General features: G+C 41.4%; 1 protein-coding gene across 1 annotated transcript in view; it reads right to left on the bottom strand.

Moving 5' to 3' along the window:
- CHD5 (chromodomain helicase DNA binding protein 5) overlaps positions 1-15,343 on the bottom strand; it is a 1,029,381-nt gene that overhangs the window by 854,117 nt on the left and 159,921 nt on the right. The window contains exon 2 of the mRNA XM_086921723.1: positions 12,016-12,146. Coding sequence (XP_086777849.1) covers positions 12,016-12,146 — 131 coding nt within the window. The remainder of the gene's footprint in view (positions 1-12,015; positions 12,147-15,343) is intronic.

Here is a 15,343-nt window from a genome sequence, read left to right as displayed (position 1 = left end):
TACCTGGTCCTCTAAGGCTGATATCCTCTCTTCAGCCTCCTGGAGCTTAACTGGAAGGCTTCCCATTGTACTTTCAATCTTCTCTAGAAGTAGATTGAGGGAGGCCAGTTCTGCTTTCTAAGTTTTTTTCAAGTCATGGACCTCCTCTAAAATCAGATTCAACATGTCTTTGATGCTCATTTGAAAATCCCCCCCCGACTCAACCATAAGGTTAGAATTGCGGTTAAGATCAAGGTTGGGATTGGGGCGGGCCGAATTTATAGCTGGAGATAGAATTCCTTGCCCCAAGTCCTCCTGTTTAGGGGCTACAGCCTGAACCAAAGTTCTACCCAAGGGAATCGGTGTAATACCTAGACTCTCAGGAGCATCTAGAGCCTGGTTTATAGCTTGATCACAAACTTGCGCATTTTCCGAGTTTGACAATTTTACTGCAGGTATAGGTAATAGAGCAGTTTCTTCATCATGAGGGGGAGAGTTAAACTGGTCAGGCGTTTCAGTATAAATAGTAGAGACTTGTACTTGTACATTATCCGATCTAGGGACCACAGACCCTATTTCTGGTGCATCGATCCCGACTGCGGTTCCAGTGATGCCAGAGTGCTTCTTCGTGTTCTGAGTGCACGAACTGACACTCGGAGAGGAAGCTTGCGGCATTGGTTTTTAAAGGAAGAGAGTGAAAATTATTTTAGCTCCTTCGTGGTACTCACTATTTTTTGTATATCAAGTTCGTCTTCTTCTTGCAAACGCAATGGAGGACTTGTAGTGACACCATCCTTACCAGAAACTCCCCCTAGCTGGCCTGGCTGTTCTGTAGCTGCTACTGCCACCACCGAATTCCCGTCCACCCCCTCGGAACTTTCAAATGTGGAATCAAAGCCATGTACAAGGGGACTTTTTTGCCTCCTTCACTTCCTTGGCTAGAAGTCGCCGAAGCTTAACTTTAGAAGAGCGAGTATTTAATAATTTCCCTATTTTCGAAGTACCTGCACCTTGAACTCAATTTCCCAGAATGCAGTAAATGTATAAGGGGTGCCGGTCCTTGCCAGTCCTTGCCACTAAATACCTCTCCCCTGCTCAGTCAAAAAATGCTCCCGTCAAATTTATCCCCGGGGGGTCCTTGCTGGGACCAATATTCTGCTCTGCTTTGCTCTGCAGCGCTCCGCGGTCAGAGATCGAAATCTTACCGCAGAACACCTTTCAGCAGTCCGCGAAATGGCCAAACCTTCTGCTCCTTCAAGTTAATTGCAGCTCTGTATTACACCTCCTTTTCCCAAGCTCCCCAAGGCTCCGCTCCGTAGCCACCATCCTAGGCCCTGATTTCACTCAGAGCCTGCTCGAGCAGGAGAACACGAGGATGCCGATCGAGCTAACCCCCAGTGCAGTCCACCATCGCTGAGGGTGGGGCAGTGATCACCTGTGACTAAGCGGAGGCGTGGTTCTTCGCAGTCATCCCCTTCCTTCCCATATCCACATCCCTGATGGAGCAGCACTCACCTTAAGAGGCCTTTTCCGCTTAAGGATTCGATTTACATTTCAGACTCTTAGGGGGTAGAATGTACATCAGTACTATGTGGCACCTCTGTGGTGGAATACAGTGTATGCAGTACAGACAAGGCCCTACATCCATTGCACCTTCACCTGCCAAAGCTCTGTTCTAAACCTAAGCCATGGCTGTTGTCATCGAACAGAAGGGCAAGCTAGTGCACATTCTCTGGGGTGCAGTGGGATCTTTGCCTTCCACACCCATTGTATGGTTCATGAGTGGAAAAGTGAGCCTCACTGTGTATTTTGTATGCCACAATTTCAATAAACAAAACCCCCAAACGTGTTTTCATATGTTCTGTACTACTACTCATACAATCCCATCTTCAGGTATGTATCGTGTTTTCATATGTTCTATATCACTAATCATACAATCCCATCTTCAGGTGTGTATCTTGTTTCCATATGTTCTATATTCCTACTCATGCAATCCCATCTTCAGGTATGTATTGTGGTTTCATATGTTCTATATTACTACTCATGCAATCCCATCTTTAAGTGTGCATCGTGTTTCCATATGTTCTATATTACTACTCACGCAATCCAATCTTCTGGTATGTATTGTGTTTTCACATGTTCTATATTACTACTCAAACAATCCCATCTTCAGGTGTGTATCTTGTTTCCATATGTTCTATATTACTACTCATGCAATCCCATCTTCAGGTATGTATCGTGTTTTGATATGTTCTATATTACTACTCATGCAATCCCATCTTCTGGTGTGTATCAGGTTTCCATATGTTCTATATTACTACTCATGCAATCCCATCTTCAGGTGTGTATCTTGTTTCCATATGTTCTATATTCCTACTTATGCAATCCCATCTTCAGGTATGTATTGTGTTTTCATATGTTCTATATTACTACTCATGCAATCCCATCTTCAGGTGTGTATAGTGATTTCATATGTTCTATATTACTACTCATGCAATCCCATCTTCAAGTGTGCATCGTGTTTCCATATGTTCTATATTACTACTCATGCAATCCCATCTTCTGGTATGTATCGTGTTTTCACATGTTATATATTACTACTCATGCAATCCTATCTTCTGGTGTGTATCAGGTTTCCATATGTTTTATATTACTACTCATGCAATCCCATCTTCAGTTGTGTATCGTGTTTCCATATGTTCTATATTACTACTCGTGCAATCCGATCTTCAGGTATGTATCGTGTTTCCATATGTTCTATATTACTACTCATACAATCCCATATGCAGGTGTATATTGTGATTTCATATAATCTATATTACTACTCATGCAATCCCATCTTCAGGTGTGTATAGTGATTTCATATGTTCTATATTACTACTCATGCAATCCCATCTTCAAGTGTGCATCGTGTTTCCATATGTTCTATATTACTACTCATGCAATCCCATCTTCTGGTATGTATCGTGTTTTCACATGTTATATATTACTACTCATGCAATCCCATCTTCTGGTGTGTATCAGGTTTCCATATGTTCTATATTACTACTCATGCAATCCCATCTTCAGTTGTGTATCGTGTTTCCATATGTTCTATATTACAACTCGTGCAATCCGATCTTCAGGTATGTATCGTGTTTCCATATGTTCTATATTACTACTCATACAATCCCATATGCAGGTGTATATTGTGATTTCATATAATCTATATTACTACTCATGCAATCCCATTTTCAGGTGCGTATCGTGTTTCCATATGTTCTATATTTCTACTCATGAAATCCCATCCTCAGGTATTTATCGTGATTTCATATGTTCTATATCACTACTCATACAATCCCATCTTCAGGTGTGTATCGTGTTTCCATATGTTCTATATTACTACTCATGCAATTCCATCCTCAGATATGTATTGTGTTTCCATATGTTCTATATTACTACTCATACAATTCCATATTCAGGTGTGTATCGTGATTTCATAAATTATATATCACTACTCATGCAATCCCATCATCAGGTGTGTATCGTGTTTCCATATGTTCTATATCACTACTCCTGCAATCCCATCTTCAGGTATGTATTGTGTTTTCATATGTTCTATATTACTACTCATACAATCCCATATTCAGGTGTATATCGTGAATTCATATGTTCTATATTACTACTCATGCAATCCCATCTTCAGGTGTATATCGTGATTTCATATAATCTATATTACTACTCATGCAATCCCATCTTCAGGTGTGTATCCTGTTTCCATATGTTCTATATTACTACTCATACAATCCCATCCTCAGGTATTTATCGTGTTTCCATATGTTCTATATTACTACTCATACAATCCCATATTCAGGTGTATATCGTGTTTCCATATGTTCTATATTACTACTCATACAATCCCATATTCAGGTGTATATCGTGATTTCATATAATCTACATTACTACTCATGCAATTCCATTTTTAGGTGTGTGTTGTGTTTCCATATGTTCTATATTACTACTCATGCAATCCCATCCTCAGGTATGTATTGTGATTTCATATGTTCTATATTACTACTCATACAATCCCATATTCAGGTGTATATTGTGATTTCATATAATCTATATTACTACCCATGCAATCCGATCTTCAGGTGTGTATCGTGTTTCCATATGTTCTATATTACTACTCAGGCAATCCCATCTTCAGGTACGTATCGTGTTTCCATATGTTCTATATTACTACTCATACAATCCCATATTCAGGTGTGTATCGTGATTTCATAACTTCTATATTACTACTCATGCAATCCCATCTTCAGGTGTGTATCGTGATTTCGTAAGTTCTATATTACTACTGAGAAGTGTGGCTCAATGGTTAGAGTGGCAGACCCTGTTGCACAGGTCTGGGCCGGGACCAGAGTTCAATTCCCGCCTCGGCTGGTCTTGGCGGATCTTGGGCCCATAATTCCTCGGACATGATTTCTCGCCTCAGTGCCTATTCTAATCATGGGTCCCACGCTGCAACTCTGGGCAATAGCTTGCTTAGTCTCCACAACGGCCCCCAACAGTGCTGGGGATGCCTGGTTGCACCCTGGGGATGCCCAGGAGTGGACATTTCACGGGGAAAAACCAGGAAGGGTTCCGTATCGGTATGAGTACAGCGCCAGGACACTTAGGAGTATCAGTGCGCTTTACAAGTACGGCTACATTTACATTTACTCATACAATCCCATATTCAGGTGTATATCGTGATTTCATATAATCTATATTACTACTCATGCAATGCCATTTTCAGGTGTGTATCGTGTTTCCATATGTTCTATATTAGTACTCATGCAATCCCATCCTCAGGTATGTATCGTGATTTCATATGTTCTATATTACTACTCATACACGCCCATATTCAGGTGTATATCGTGATTTCATATAATCTATATTACTACTCATGCAATCCAAACTTCAGTTGTGTATCGTGTTTCCATATGTTCTATATTACTACTCATGCAATCCCATCTTGAGATGTGTATCGTGATTCCATATGTTCTATATTACTACTCATGCAATCCCATCTTCAGGTGTGTATCGTGTTTCCATATGTTCTATATTACTACTCATGCAATCCCATCTTCAGATATGTATTGTGTTTTCATATGTTCTATATTATTACTCATACAATCCCATATTCAGGTGTGTATCGTGATTTCATATGTTCTATATTACTACTCATGCAATCTCATCTTCAGGTGTGTATCGTGTTTCCATATGTTCTATATTACTACTCATGCAATCCCATTTTCAGGTATGTATCATGATTTCATATGTTCTATATTACTACTCATACAAGCCCATATTCAGGTGTACATCGTGATTTCATATAATCCATATTACTACTCATGCAATCCAATCTTCAGGTGTGTATCGTGTTTCCATATATTCTATATTACTACTCATGCAATCCCATCTTGAGATGTGTATCGTGATTTCATATGTTCTATATTACTACTCATGCAATCCCATCTTCAGGTGTGTATCGTGTTTCCATATGTTCTATATTACTACTCATGCAATCCCATCTTCAGATATGTATTGTGTTTTCATATGTTCTATATTATTACTCATACAATCCCATATTCAGGTGTGTATCGTGATGTCATATGTTCTATATTACTACTCATGCAATCTCATCTTCAGGTGTGTATCGTGTTTCCATATGTTCTATATTACTACTCATGCAATCCCATTTTCAGGTATGTATCATGATTTCATATAATCTATATTACTACTCATGCAATCCCATCTTCAGGTGTGTATCATGTTTCCATATGTTCTATATTACTACTCATGCAATCCCATCCTCAGATATATATTGTGTTTCCATATGTTCTATATTACTACTCATACAATTCCATATTCAGGTGTGTATCGTGATTTCATAAATTATATATCACTACTCATGCAATCCCATCTTCAGGTGTGTATCGTGTTTCCATATGTTCTATATCACTACTCCTGCAATCCCATCTTCAGGTATGTATTGTGTTTTCATATGTTCTATATTACTACTCATACAATCCCATATTGAGGTGTATATCTTGATTTCATATAATCTATATTACTACTCATGCAATCCCATCTTCAGGTGTGTATCGTGTTTCCATATGTTCTATATTACTACTCATGCAATCATATCCTCAGGTATTTATCGTGTTTCCATATGTTCTATATTACTACTCATACAATCCCATATTCAGGTGTATATCGTGATTTCATGTGTTCTATATTACTACTCATGCAATCCCATCTTCAGGTGTGTATCGTGATTTCGTAAGTTCTATATTACTACTGAGAAGTGTGGCTCAATGGTTAGAGCGGCAGACCCTGTTGCAGAGGTCTGGGCAGGGACGAGGGTTAAATTCCCGCCTCCGCTGGTCTTTACGGATCTTGGGCCCATAATTCCTCGGACCTGATTTCTCGCCTCAGTGCCTATTCTAATCATGGGTCCCACGCTGCAACTATGGGCAATAGCTTGCTTAGTCTCCACAACGGCCCCCAACAGCGCTGGGGATGCCTGCTTGCACCCTGGGGATGCCCAGGAGTGGACATTTCACGGGGAAAAACTAGGAAGGGTTCCGTAGCGGTATGGGTACAGCGCCAGGACACTCAGGAGTATCAGTGCGCTTTACAAGTACGGCTACATTTACATTTACTCATACAATCCCATATTCAGGTGTATATCGTGATTTCATATAATCTATATTACTACTCATGCAATGCCATTTTCAGGTGTGTATCGTGTTTCCATATGTTCTATATTAGTACTCATGCAATCCCATTCTCAGGTATGTATCGTGATTTCATATGTTCTATATTACTACTCATACAAGCCCATATTCAGGTGTATATTGTGATTTCATATAATCTATATTACTACTCATGCAATCCAATCTTCAGGTGTGTATCGTGTTTCCATATGTTCTATATTACTACTCATGCAATCCCATCTTGAGATGTGTATCGTGATTTCATATGTTCTATATTACTACTCTTGCAATCCCATCTTCAGGTGTGTATCGTGTTTCCATATGTTCTATATTACTACTCATGCAATCCCATCTTCAGGTATGTATTGTGTTTTTATATGTTCTATATTATTACTCATACAATCCCATATTCAGGTGTGTATCATGATTTCATATGTTCTATATTACTACTCATGCAATCCCATCTTCAGGTGTGTATCATGTTTCCATATGTTCCATATCACTACTCATGCAATCCCATCCTCAGGTAATTATCGTGTTTCCATATGTTCTATATTACTACTCATACAATCCCATATTCAGGTGTATATCGTGATTTCATATAATCTATATTACTACTCATGCAATCCCATCTTCAGGTGTGTATCGTGTTTCCATATGTTCTATATTACTACTCATGCAATCCCATCCTCAGATATATATTGTGTTTCCATATGTTCTATATTGCTACTCATACAATTCCATATTCAGGTGTGTATCGTGATTTCATAAATTATATATCACTACTCATGCAATCCATTCTTCAGGTGTGTATCGTGTTTCCATATGTTCTATATCACTACTCCTGCAATCCCATCTTCAGGTATGTATTGTGTTTTCATATGTTCTATATTACTACTCATACAATCCCATATTGAGGTGTATATCTTGATTTCATATAATCTATATTACTACTCATGCAATCCCATCTTCAGGTGTGTATCGTGTTTCCATATGTTCTATATTACTACTCATGCAATCCCATCCTCAGGTATTTATCGTGTTTCCATATGTTCTATATTACTACTCATACAATCCCATATTCAGGTGTATATCGTGATTTCATATGTTCTATATTACTACTCATGCAATCCCATATTCAGGTGTGTATCATGATTTCATCTAATCTATATTACTACTCATGCAATCCCATCCTCAGGTGTGTATTGTGTTTCCATATGTTCTATATTACTACTCATACAATCCCATATTCAGGTGTGTATCATGATTTCATCTAATCTATATTACTACTCATGCAATCCCATTCTCAGGTGTGTATCGTGTTTCCATATGTTCTATATTACTACTCATATATGTAAGGTAACAACCTAGGCAATCAACAATTTGAAATGTATGTTTGATAGAGAATAATAGACAGGTAACTACAGCTGGCTAAAAAGACATAACATTTTATTCATTTAATTAAAACAGAAAACATTTCATTTAATATGACACAAGGTTAAAAATTATGCAGTATCGTTTTACAGGTGAAAACAATTTTTTAAAAAAAAAATACAAAGAACATATATTACTACTCATACAATCCCATATTCAGGTGTATATCGTGATTTCATATAATCTATATTACTACTCATGCAATCCCATCCTCAGGTGTGTATCGTGTTTCCATATGTTCTATATTACTACTCATACAATCCCATATTCAGGTGTGTATCGTGATTTCATAAGTTCTATATTACTACTAATGCAATCCCATCTTAAGGTGTGTATCTTGTTTCCATATGTTCTATATCACTACTCATGCAATCCCATCCTCAGTTATGTATCGTGTTTCCATATGTTCTATATTACTACTCATACAATCCCATATTCAGGTGCATATCGCGATTTCATAAGTTCTATATTACTCCTCATGCAATCCCATATTCAGGTGGGTATTGTGTTTCCATATGTTCTATATTACTACACATGCAATCCCATCTTCAGGTATGTATTGTGTTTTCATATGTTCTATAGTACTACTCATACAATCCTCATTTGCAGGTGTGTATCGTGATTTCATATGTTCTAAATTCCTACTCATACAATCTCATATTCAGGTGTGTATCGTGATTTCATATGTTCTATATTACTACTCATGCAATCCCATATTCAGGTGTGTATCATGATTTCATCTAATCTATATTACTACTCATGCAATCCCATCCTCAGGTGTGTATCGTGTTTCCATATGTTCTATATTACTACTCATACAATCCCATATTCAGGTGTATATCGTGATTTCATATAATCTATATTACTACTCATGCAATCCCATCTTCAGGTGTGTATCGTGTTTCCATATGTTCTATATTACTACTCATGCAATCCCATCCTCAGGTATTTATCGTGTTTCCATATGTTCTATATTACTACTCATACAATCCCATTTTCAGGTGTGTATCGTGATTTCATATGTTCTATATTACTACTCATACAATCCCATATTCAGGTGTGTATCGTGATTTCATAAGTTCTATATTACTACTAATGCAATCCCATCTTAAGGTGTGTATCTTGTTTCCATATGTTCTATATCACTACTCATGCAATCCCATCCTCAGGTATGTATCGTGTTTCCATATGTTCTATATTACTACTCATACAATCCCATATTCAGGTGCGTATCGCGATTTCATAAGTTCTATATTACTACTCATGCAATCCCATCTTCAGGTGGGTATTGTGTTTCCATATGTTCTATATTACTACACATGCAATCCCATCTTCAGGTATGTATTGTGTTTTCATATGTTCTATAGTACTACTCATACAATCCTCATTTGCAGGTGTGTATCGTGATTTCATATGTTCTAAATTCCTACTCATACAATCTCATATTCAGGTGTGTATCGTGATTTCATAAGTTCTATATTACTACTCATGCAATCCCATCTTCAGGTATGTATTGTGTTTTCATATGTTCTATATTACTACTCATGCAATCCCATCTTCAGGTGTGTATCGTGATTTCATATGTTCTATATTACTACTCATGCAATCCCATCTTCAAGTGTGCATCGTGTTTCCATATGTTCTATATTACGATTTATACAATCCCATCTTCAGGTGTGCATTTTCTACTTTAACCAATACATTCATGTTATTATAACTCCATTACACTATGTGCCCTATGCACTGAGGGATGTGGTGTCATACCACTTACAAAAGAGTTTCCATTGTGGAAAGGTAGGTCTTCTCTCATTCACACCGAGTGCTCTCCTACTCCTTAGTACCAAATGTCGAGTGTATTCAGTTTCCCTCCTTTAATAAAATGTTCTGACCTCCCCCGTATCTCTTCTTGATATTTATGACTGTCTCGATTCATAAATAATGTCTACATGCCTAAAATAATTTCGAGAGCTCATTACTGATAGAGACAAAGAAGACAGCAGCACAGGTGGCTGCCAGACATGGTTCAGGTCATTAGGTTCAGGTTTTTAAGATATCCATTAAAAAGCATACACTGGCTCATAATCACTCTGTTATGAATAAGGCATCTTGACCTGCGCACTAAGCTACATTTTGGCTGATGTGCATCCAGTTCATATAAAATATGCTTCAAGCGTTCTAAGAACATTGTCAATAAGGGTTTCCTAAAATGGACGCGCTTTTAGCACTTGTCGGAATTTTGCTGGGACATGACCAGTACTCCTAAAATTATAGTGTAACAGATATACAGTGCTCTTGCTTCCACAGATGTATGGGGGGCATCAGCAGATGGCCTTTGCACTCCTGAACTACAGGTGTTAGTGGTGAGAGAACGAAGAAGACTGCTGATGCCCTCTGGCCTGCCCTCGGGGCTGGCCACCCTTTTAAACAATAAAACTGAACTGGCATCAGTGCAAATACTCACTTATGAAGTGGGCAGTGGCACGGCAGACACGGTAGCACAGAAACACAGAGCGTGGGCTCTCCCAGTGCTCTGCGTTTCCATGGCCACCTGCACAGAAGCAAGCATCTCTGGCTGAACCATTACACGTGACTAGTGGAGTTCACGTGTGTGTTTGTGAACAGTAACCTGGGCTGTTTCGACGTTTAAAGGGGACATACATAGCCCAGTTCTGGAGCCTGTGCACGTCCAGAATGGTGTTGGGCATGTATCTGGTAAGAACTCACACGGCAGCTGTTAATATAGTGCAAAATTATGGATCATAAAGTAAAATACATATTGTGCGATGATTTACACTTGCTACCCAAGCACTTTAACTACTCACGCTCTAAAATAGAAGCAAACTGCATTAAGGTGTTTTAAAAAAATGTGCAAGTCTCCGTTTGACAACTGCACCTGCTGGGCCACTTTTCAGGGCATTCACCTCAAGGATTTTGCTGTATGTAAATGTAAATGTATGTATGTAAATGTATAGGCATTTATATAGCGCACTACTTACCCGTAGGGTCCCAAGGCGCTTCGACCGCTGCGAAACCCTTCCTGGCTTCCCTGAGAGATGGTCCCTTAATGGGTATCTCCAGGGTGAGACCAGGCATCCCCGGCGGTCTGGTGGGGCCGTTAGTGAAGATGAGGCAAGCTAATGCCCAGAGTTGCCGAGTGTGATCGCTGATCAGAGTGGGCACCGAGGCGAGAGAATTATCGAGTCCGCTGACCCTGGTCCAGAAACCTGCCGCGCCGGGAATCGAACCCTGGTCCCGGGCCGTCCTCTGTTCTCGGGTCTGCCGCCTCTAACCAGTGAGCCACACTACTTCAGGGGCCTTGCTTTGTTTATTATATTATTGATCAGAGTTGTGGGTGTTGTCCCTAATGGGAGTGTTACTGATGAGTCTGTTAGTATACACGCATGACCAATGGCTATCATACATTAATAGGGGCCTGTGGTGTCGTCAGATTTATCTCATGGAAAAACCCTGATGATTACACTTTAAAAACGTGGTTCTCCACCTCCAAAAATACCCTGAAATAGAAGGTGAACTTTGGCAACAGGATACATTTAGATCAAGCCAAATGATAACTATTAATCCACTCGGTTCCTTTGTTATTACTCCAGGTCTAATTCAACATAACTGTGAGTACTTCTGCACATTTATGCTCACCAAAGCATCACTTGCTTCTAAAAATGGCACTCCTTTTTAAAGTCTCATGCTTGCCCCTTTTGTAAATGTTTGGGTTACCTTTGTTGACTCGCTTCCTGTATCTTGCTGCACCATACAATATATGTTGCTACCTCAGATGTTCAATAAACCAAATAAAATAAATGGTTCAATTTTTAGGGATGTTTGCTCATTTTCGTTTCAGTACCTCTTTCCTTTTTCGTTTAACTTTGGTCGTCTTGTTCTCTTTTGACTTTTTGGATTTCCTTTTCCTCTGCACGATCACCTGCTCCTTTGGGAAAAACTCTGCAATTCCTTCCAGCCCGCAGTCCTCCTCCTCTGTGGACATAAAGGAAAGACAAAATACTGTTAATCCGTCTCTCATTGTTTTAGAACCATTCAGGGCAAGCTTCAAATGCTGCTGAGTACATCGTGGCAATAGGCTAAGAAAAGGGTATCTCTCTGAAACTTTGTGGAAGAAGAAACTAAATAAGAAATATTTTTCTTTAATCTCCTATGAAACAGATTTCAAATTATTTGTATTATTATTTTTATTGCATCACAGCGTTTTAATTCTTTATATTAGCAACACAAACTACATACTTGTACCAAAAAACACATAGCCATAAAACCTTCAACCATGTACCTTACACTATGTAAATGTCCAGCTATTTCTACATTGCTTAATACTAATATCCAAACAATTTCTAAGCAACATTATTGGTAGATATTATAGCTGAGGCACAAGGGGACAATGTAAAATTATGCGGTATCATACTGTATGGTGAAGTGAGCTAACTGGGATTAAACCTAAGGGTGTTTGAAAGCACAGCCAGTAACATATATATTAAACTAAGCACAATCCAACTGCAGAAAGAGTGTAGGTACCAGCAGTTGTCATATCACTGGTTTGATATGCATCTTCTCCAACTCTGTTGCTGTTTCACTAGCTGTCTTCAGTAACAAATTGCTTAGAAACTCTTTGGAGTGGAGTTTTGCAATTAGATGTATTATTCTGTACGTTTGTTTATTTTTTGTAATGCCTCGGTTCTTAACTGATTGACAGGATACAGTGGTAAATAGCTTGCACGTGCCTTACTTTAGTTTATTATTACTCTGATGTTTTCTATAGTACTTCTCAGAAAATAAACACATTGGGCCCCATTAGGATGGCGGGCAGACTTTGCCCGCCCACCATTCCGACGTAAAACGGGACCGCCCTCCATAAGGGCGGCGTTCCTGTGGGGGCCATTAGGATGCACCCACCACACTGGCGGGAGCATCCCGCATTTTTAACATTGCCGCGGGCGGTGCTGAAAGCACCGCCCGCCACAATGCTAAAAATGCACATTGTGCACTTCAATGCACAACCTGACAGGCACCGTGCGGTGCCTGTCACGTTGTACAGTAAAGAGCAGGGGGCGAGGGCAAGGCTGGCGGAGCAGAGTTTGCGTGCTGGAGTGTAGAACGTGAGGCGGTTGTTGAGGTATTCGGGACCTATGTCTTAGGAGCGCTTTGTGTGCGTGGGTGAGGAGCCTGAACGTGATCCTTTTGTTGACGGGGAGCCAGTGCAGGTCTCTCAGGTGGGCTGATATGTGGCTGTGGCGGGGGATGTCGAGGATGAGTCGTGAGGATGCGTTCTGTATGCATTGGAGTCTTTTCTGAAGTTTGACTGTGGTTCCTGCGAATAGGGCATTTCCGTAGTCTAGTCGGCTGGTGACAAGGGCCTGGGTGACCGTCTTTCTAGTTCCGGTAGGGATCCACCGGAAGATCTTACTGAGCATGCTCAGGGTGTTGAAGCATGAAGATGAGATGGCGTTGACTTGCTTGGTCATTGTGAGAGAGGAGTACAGGATGAATCCCAGGTTGCGTGCGTGGTCAGTGGGTGTCGGTGTGGTGCCCAGTTCTGTGGGCCACCAGGAGTCGTCCCAGGCAGATGGGGATGGTCCGAGGATGAGGACCTCTGTCTTGTCTGAGTTCATTTTCAGACAACTGAGTTTCATCCATTCAGCGACGTTTTTCATTCCTTCCTGGAGTTTGAGTTTGGCGGTGGCTGGGTCTTTGGTGAGGGAGAGTATCAGCTGAGTGTCGTCGGCGTATGAGATGATGTTGAGGTTGTGTTTGCATGCAATGGTGGCGAGGGGGCACATGTAGATATTGAAGAGGGTTGGGCTGAGCGATGTGCCTTGGGGTATGCAGCAGATGGTCTCGGTGGCTGCTGAGCGGAAGGGTGGGAGGCGGACTCTTTGGGTTCTGTTGGAGAGGAACGAGGTGATCCAGTCCAGGGCTTTTCCTTGGATCCCGGTGTTGTGGAGACGGGTTATTAGGGTGCGATGGCAGACTGTATCAAAGGAGGCTGAGAGGTCTAGGAGGATGAGGGCGGTTGTTTCCCCGTTGTCAAGCAGGGCCCTGATATTGTCGGTGGCTGCGATGAGGGCGGTCTCGGTGCTGTGGTTGGCTCGAAATCCGGACTGGGATGGGTCGAGGGATCCATTGGCCTCGAGGAATGCGGTCAGCTGTTTATTGACGATCTTCTCGATCACTTTCGCCGGGAAGGGAAGAAGAGAGATGGGGCAGAAGTTTTTGAGGTCTTTGGGGTCCGCTGTGGGTTTCTTCATTAGGGCGTTGATCTCTGTGTGCTTCCAGATCTCTGGGAAGGTGACAGACGTGAGGGAGTTGTTTATGACATTCCGTAGGTGGGGGGCGATGATGGTGTCGACTTTGTTGAAGATGTGGTGAGGGCATGGGTCGGAAGGAGAGCCGGAGTGGATGGTGTTCATAGCTTGGGCGGTGTCTTCGGTGGTGATGGGAGTCCAAGCGCTGAGGGTGGTTGTGGGGGGCATTGGTTCGGTAGCTGGGGGCGGAGTCCCGGCGCCGAAGATGTTGTGGATATCGGCGATCTTGCATTGGAAGAACGTGGCGAGGGAGTTGCAGAGGTCTTGTGATGGTGTGATGTCGTTGCTGTTGGCGTTGGGATTGGAGAGCTCTTTTACGATGCTGAAGAGTTCCTTGCTGTTGTGTGTGTTGTTGTCCAGCTGTTCTTTGAACGATGTCCTTTTGGTGGTGCGGATCAGCTGGTGGTGTTTGCGGCTGGCAGTCTTGAGGGCTGTCATGTTTTCTGTCGTCTGTTCGCGGCGCCAGGTTTTCTCGAGGGTCCGGCAGGATTTCTTTGATTCTTTAGGTCCTCAGTGAACCATGTTGTTTTCCTGTTGCCGGGCCTGTCTGGAGGGTTTTTCAGTGGTGCAAGGGCATTGGCGCAGTTGGCGATCCACTGTGTGAGGTTGCGGGCTGCGTCGTTGGTGTCATTGATGGTGATTGGTGGGTTCTGGCTCAGTGATGAGGTTAGCTGGTCTGCGGTGACTTTGCTCCAGCATCTGTGGGGGATCTGTTGCGGGCGGTGTGGGATGTGGTCTTCTTAAAGGTGAAGTGGATGCAGCTGTGGTCGGTCCAGTGTAGTCCGGTGGAGTGGCTGAAGGCAAAATCGCAGCTGGCAGAGAAGATGGGGTCGAGCGTGTGGCCGGCGTAGTGGGTGGGGG

Source organism: Lissotriton vulgaris, chromosome 5 (genome assembly GCF_964263255.1).
Source record: "Lissotriton vulgaris chromosome 5, aLisVul1.2, whole genome shotgun sequence".
Taxonomy (NCBI): Eukaryota; Metazoa; Chordata; class Amphibia; order Caudata; family Salamandridae; genus Lissotriton; species Lissotriton vulgaris.
This window is presented reverse-complemented; position numbering and strand designations above follow the sequence as displayed.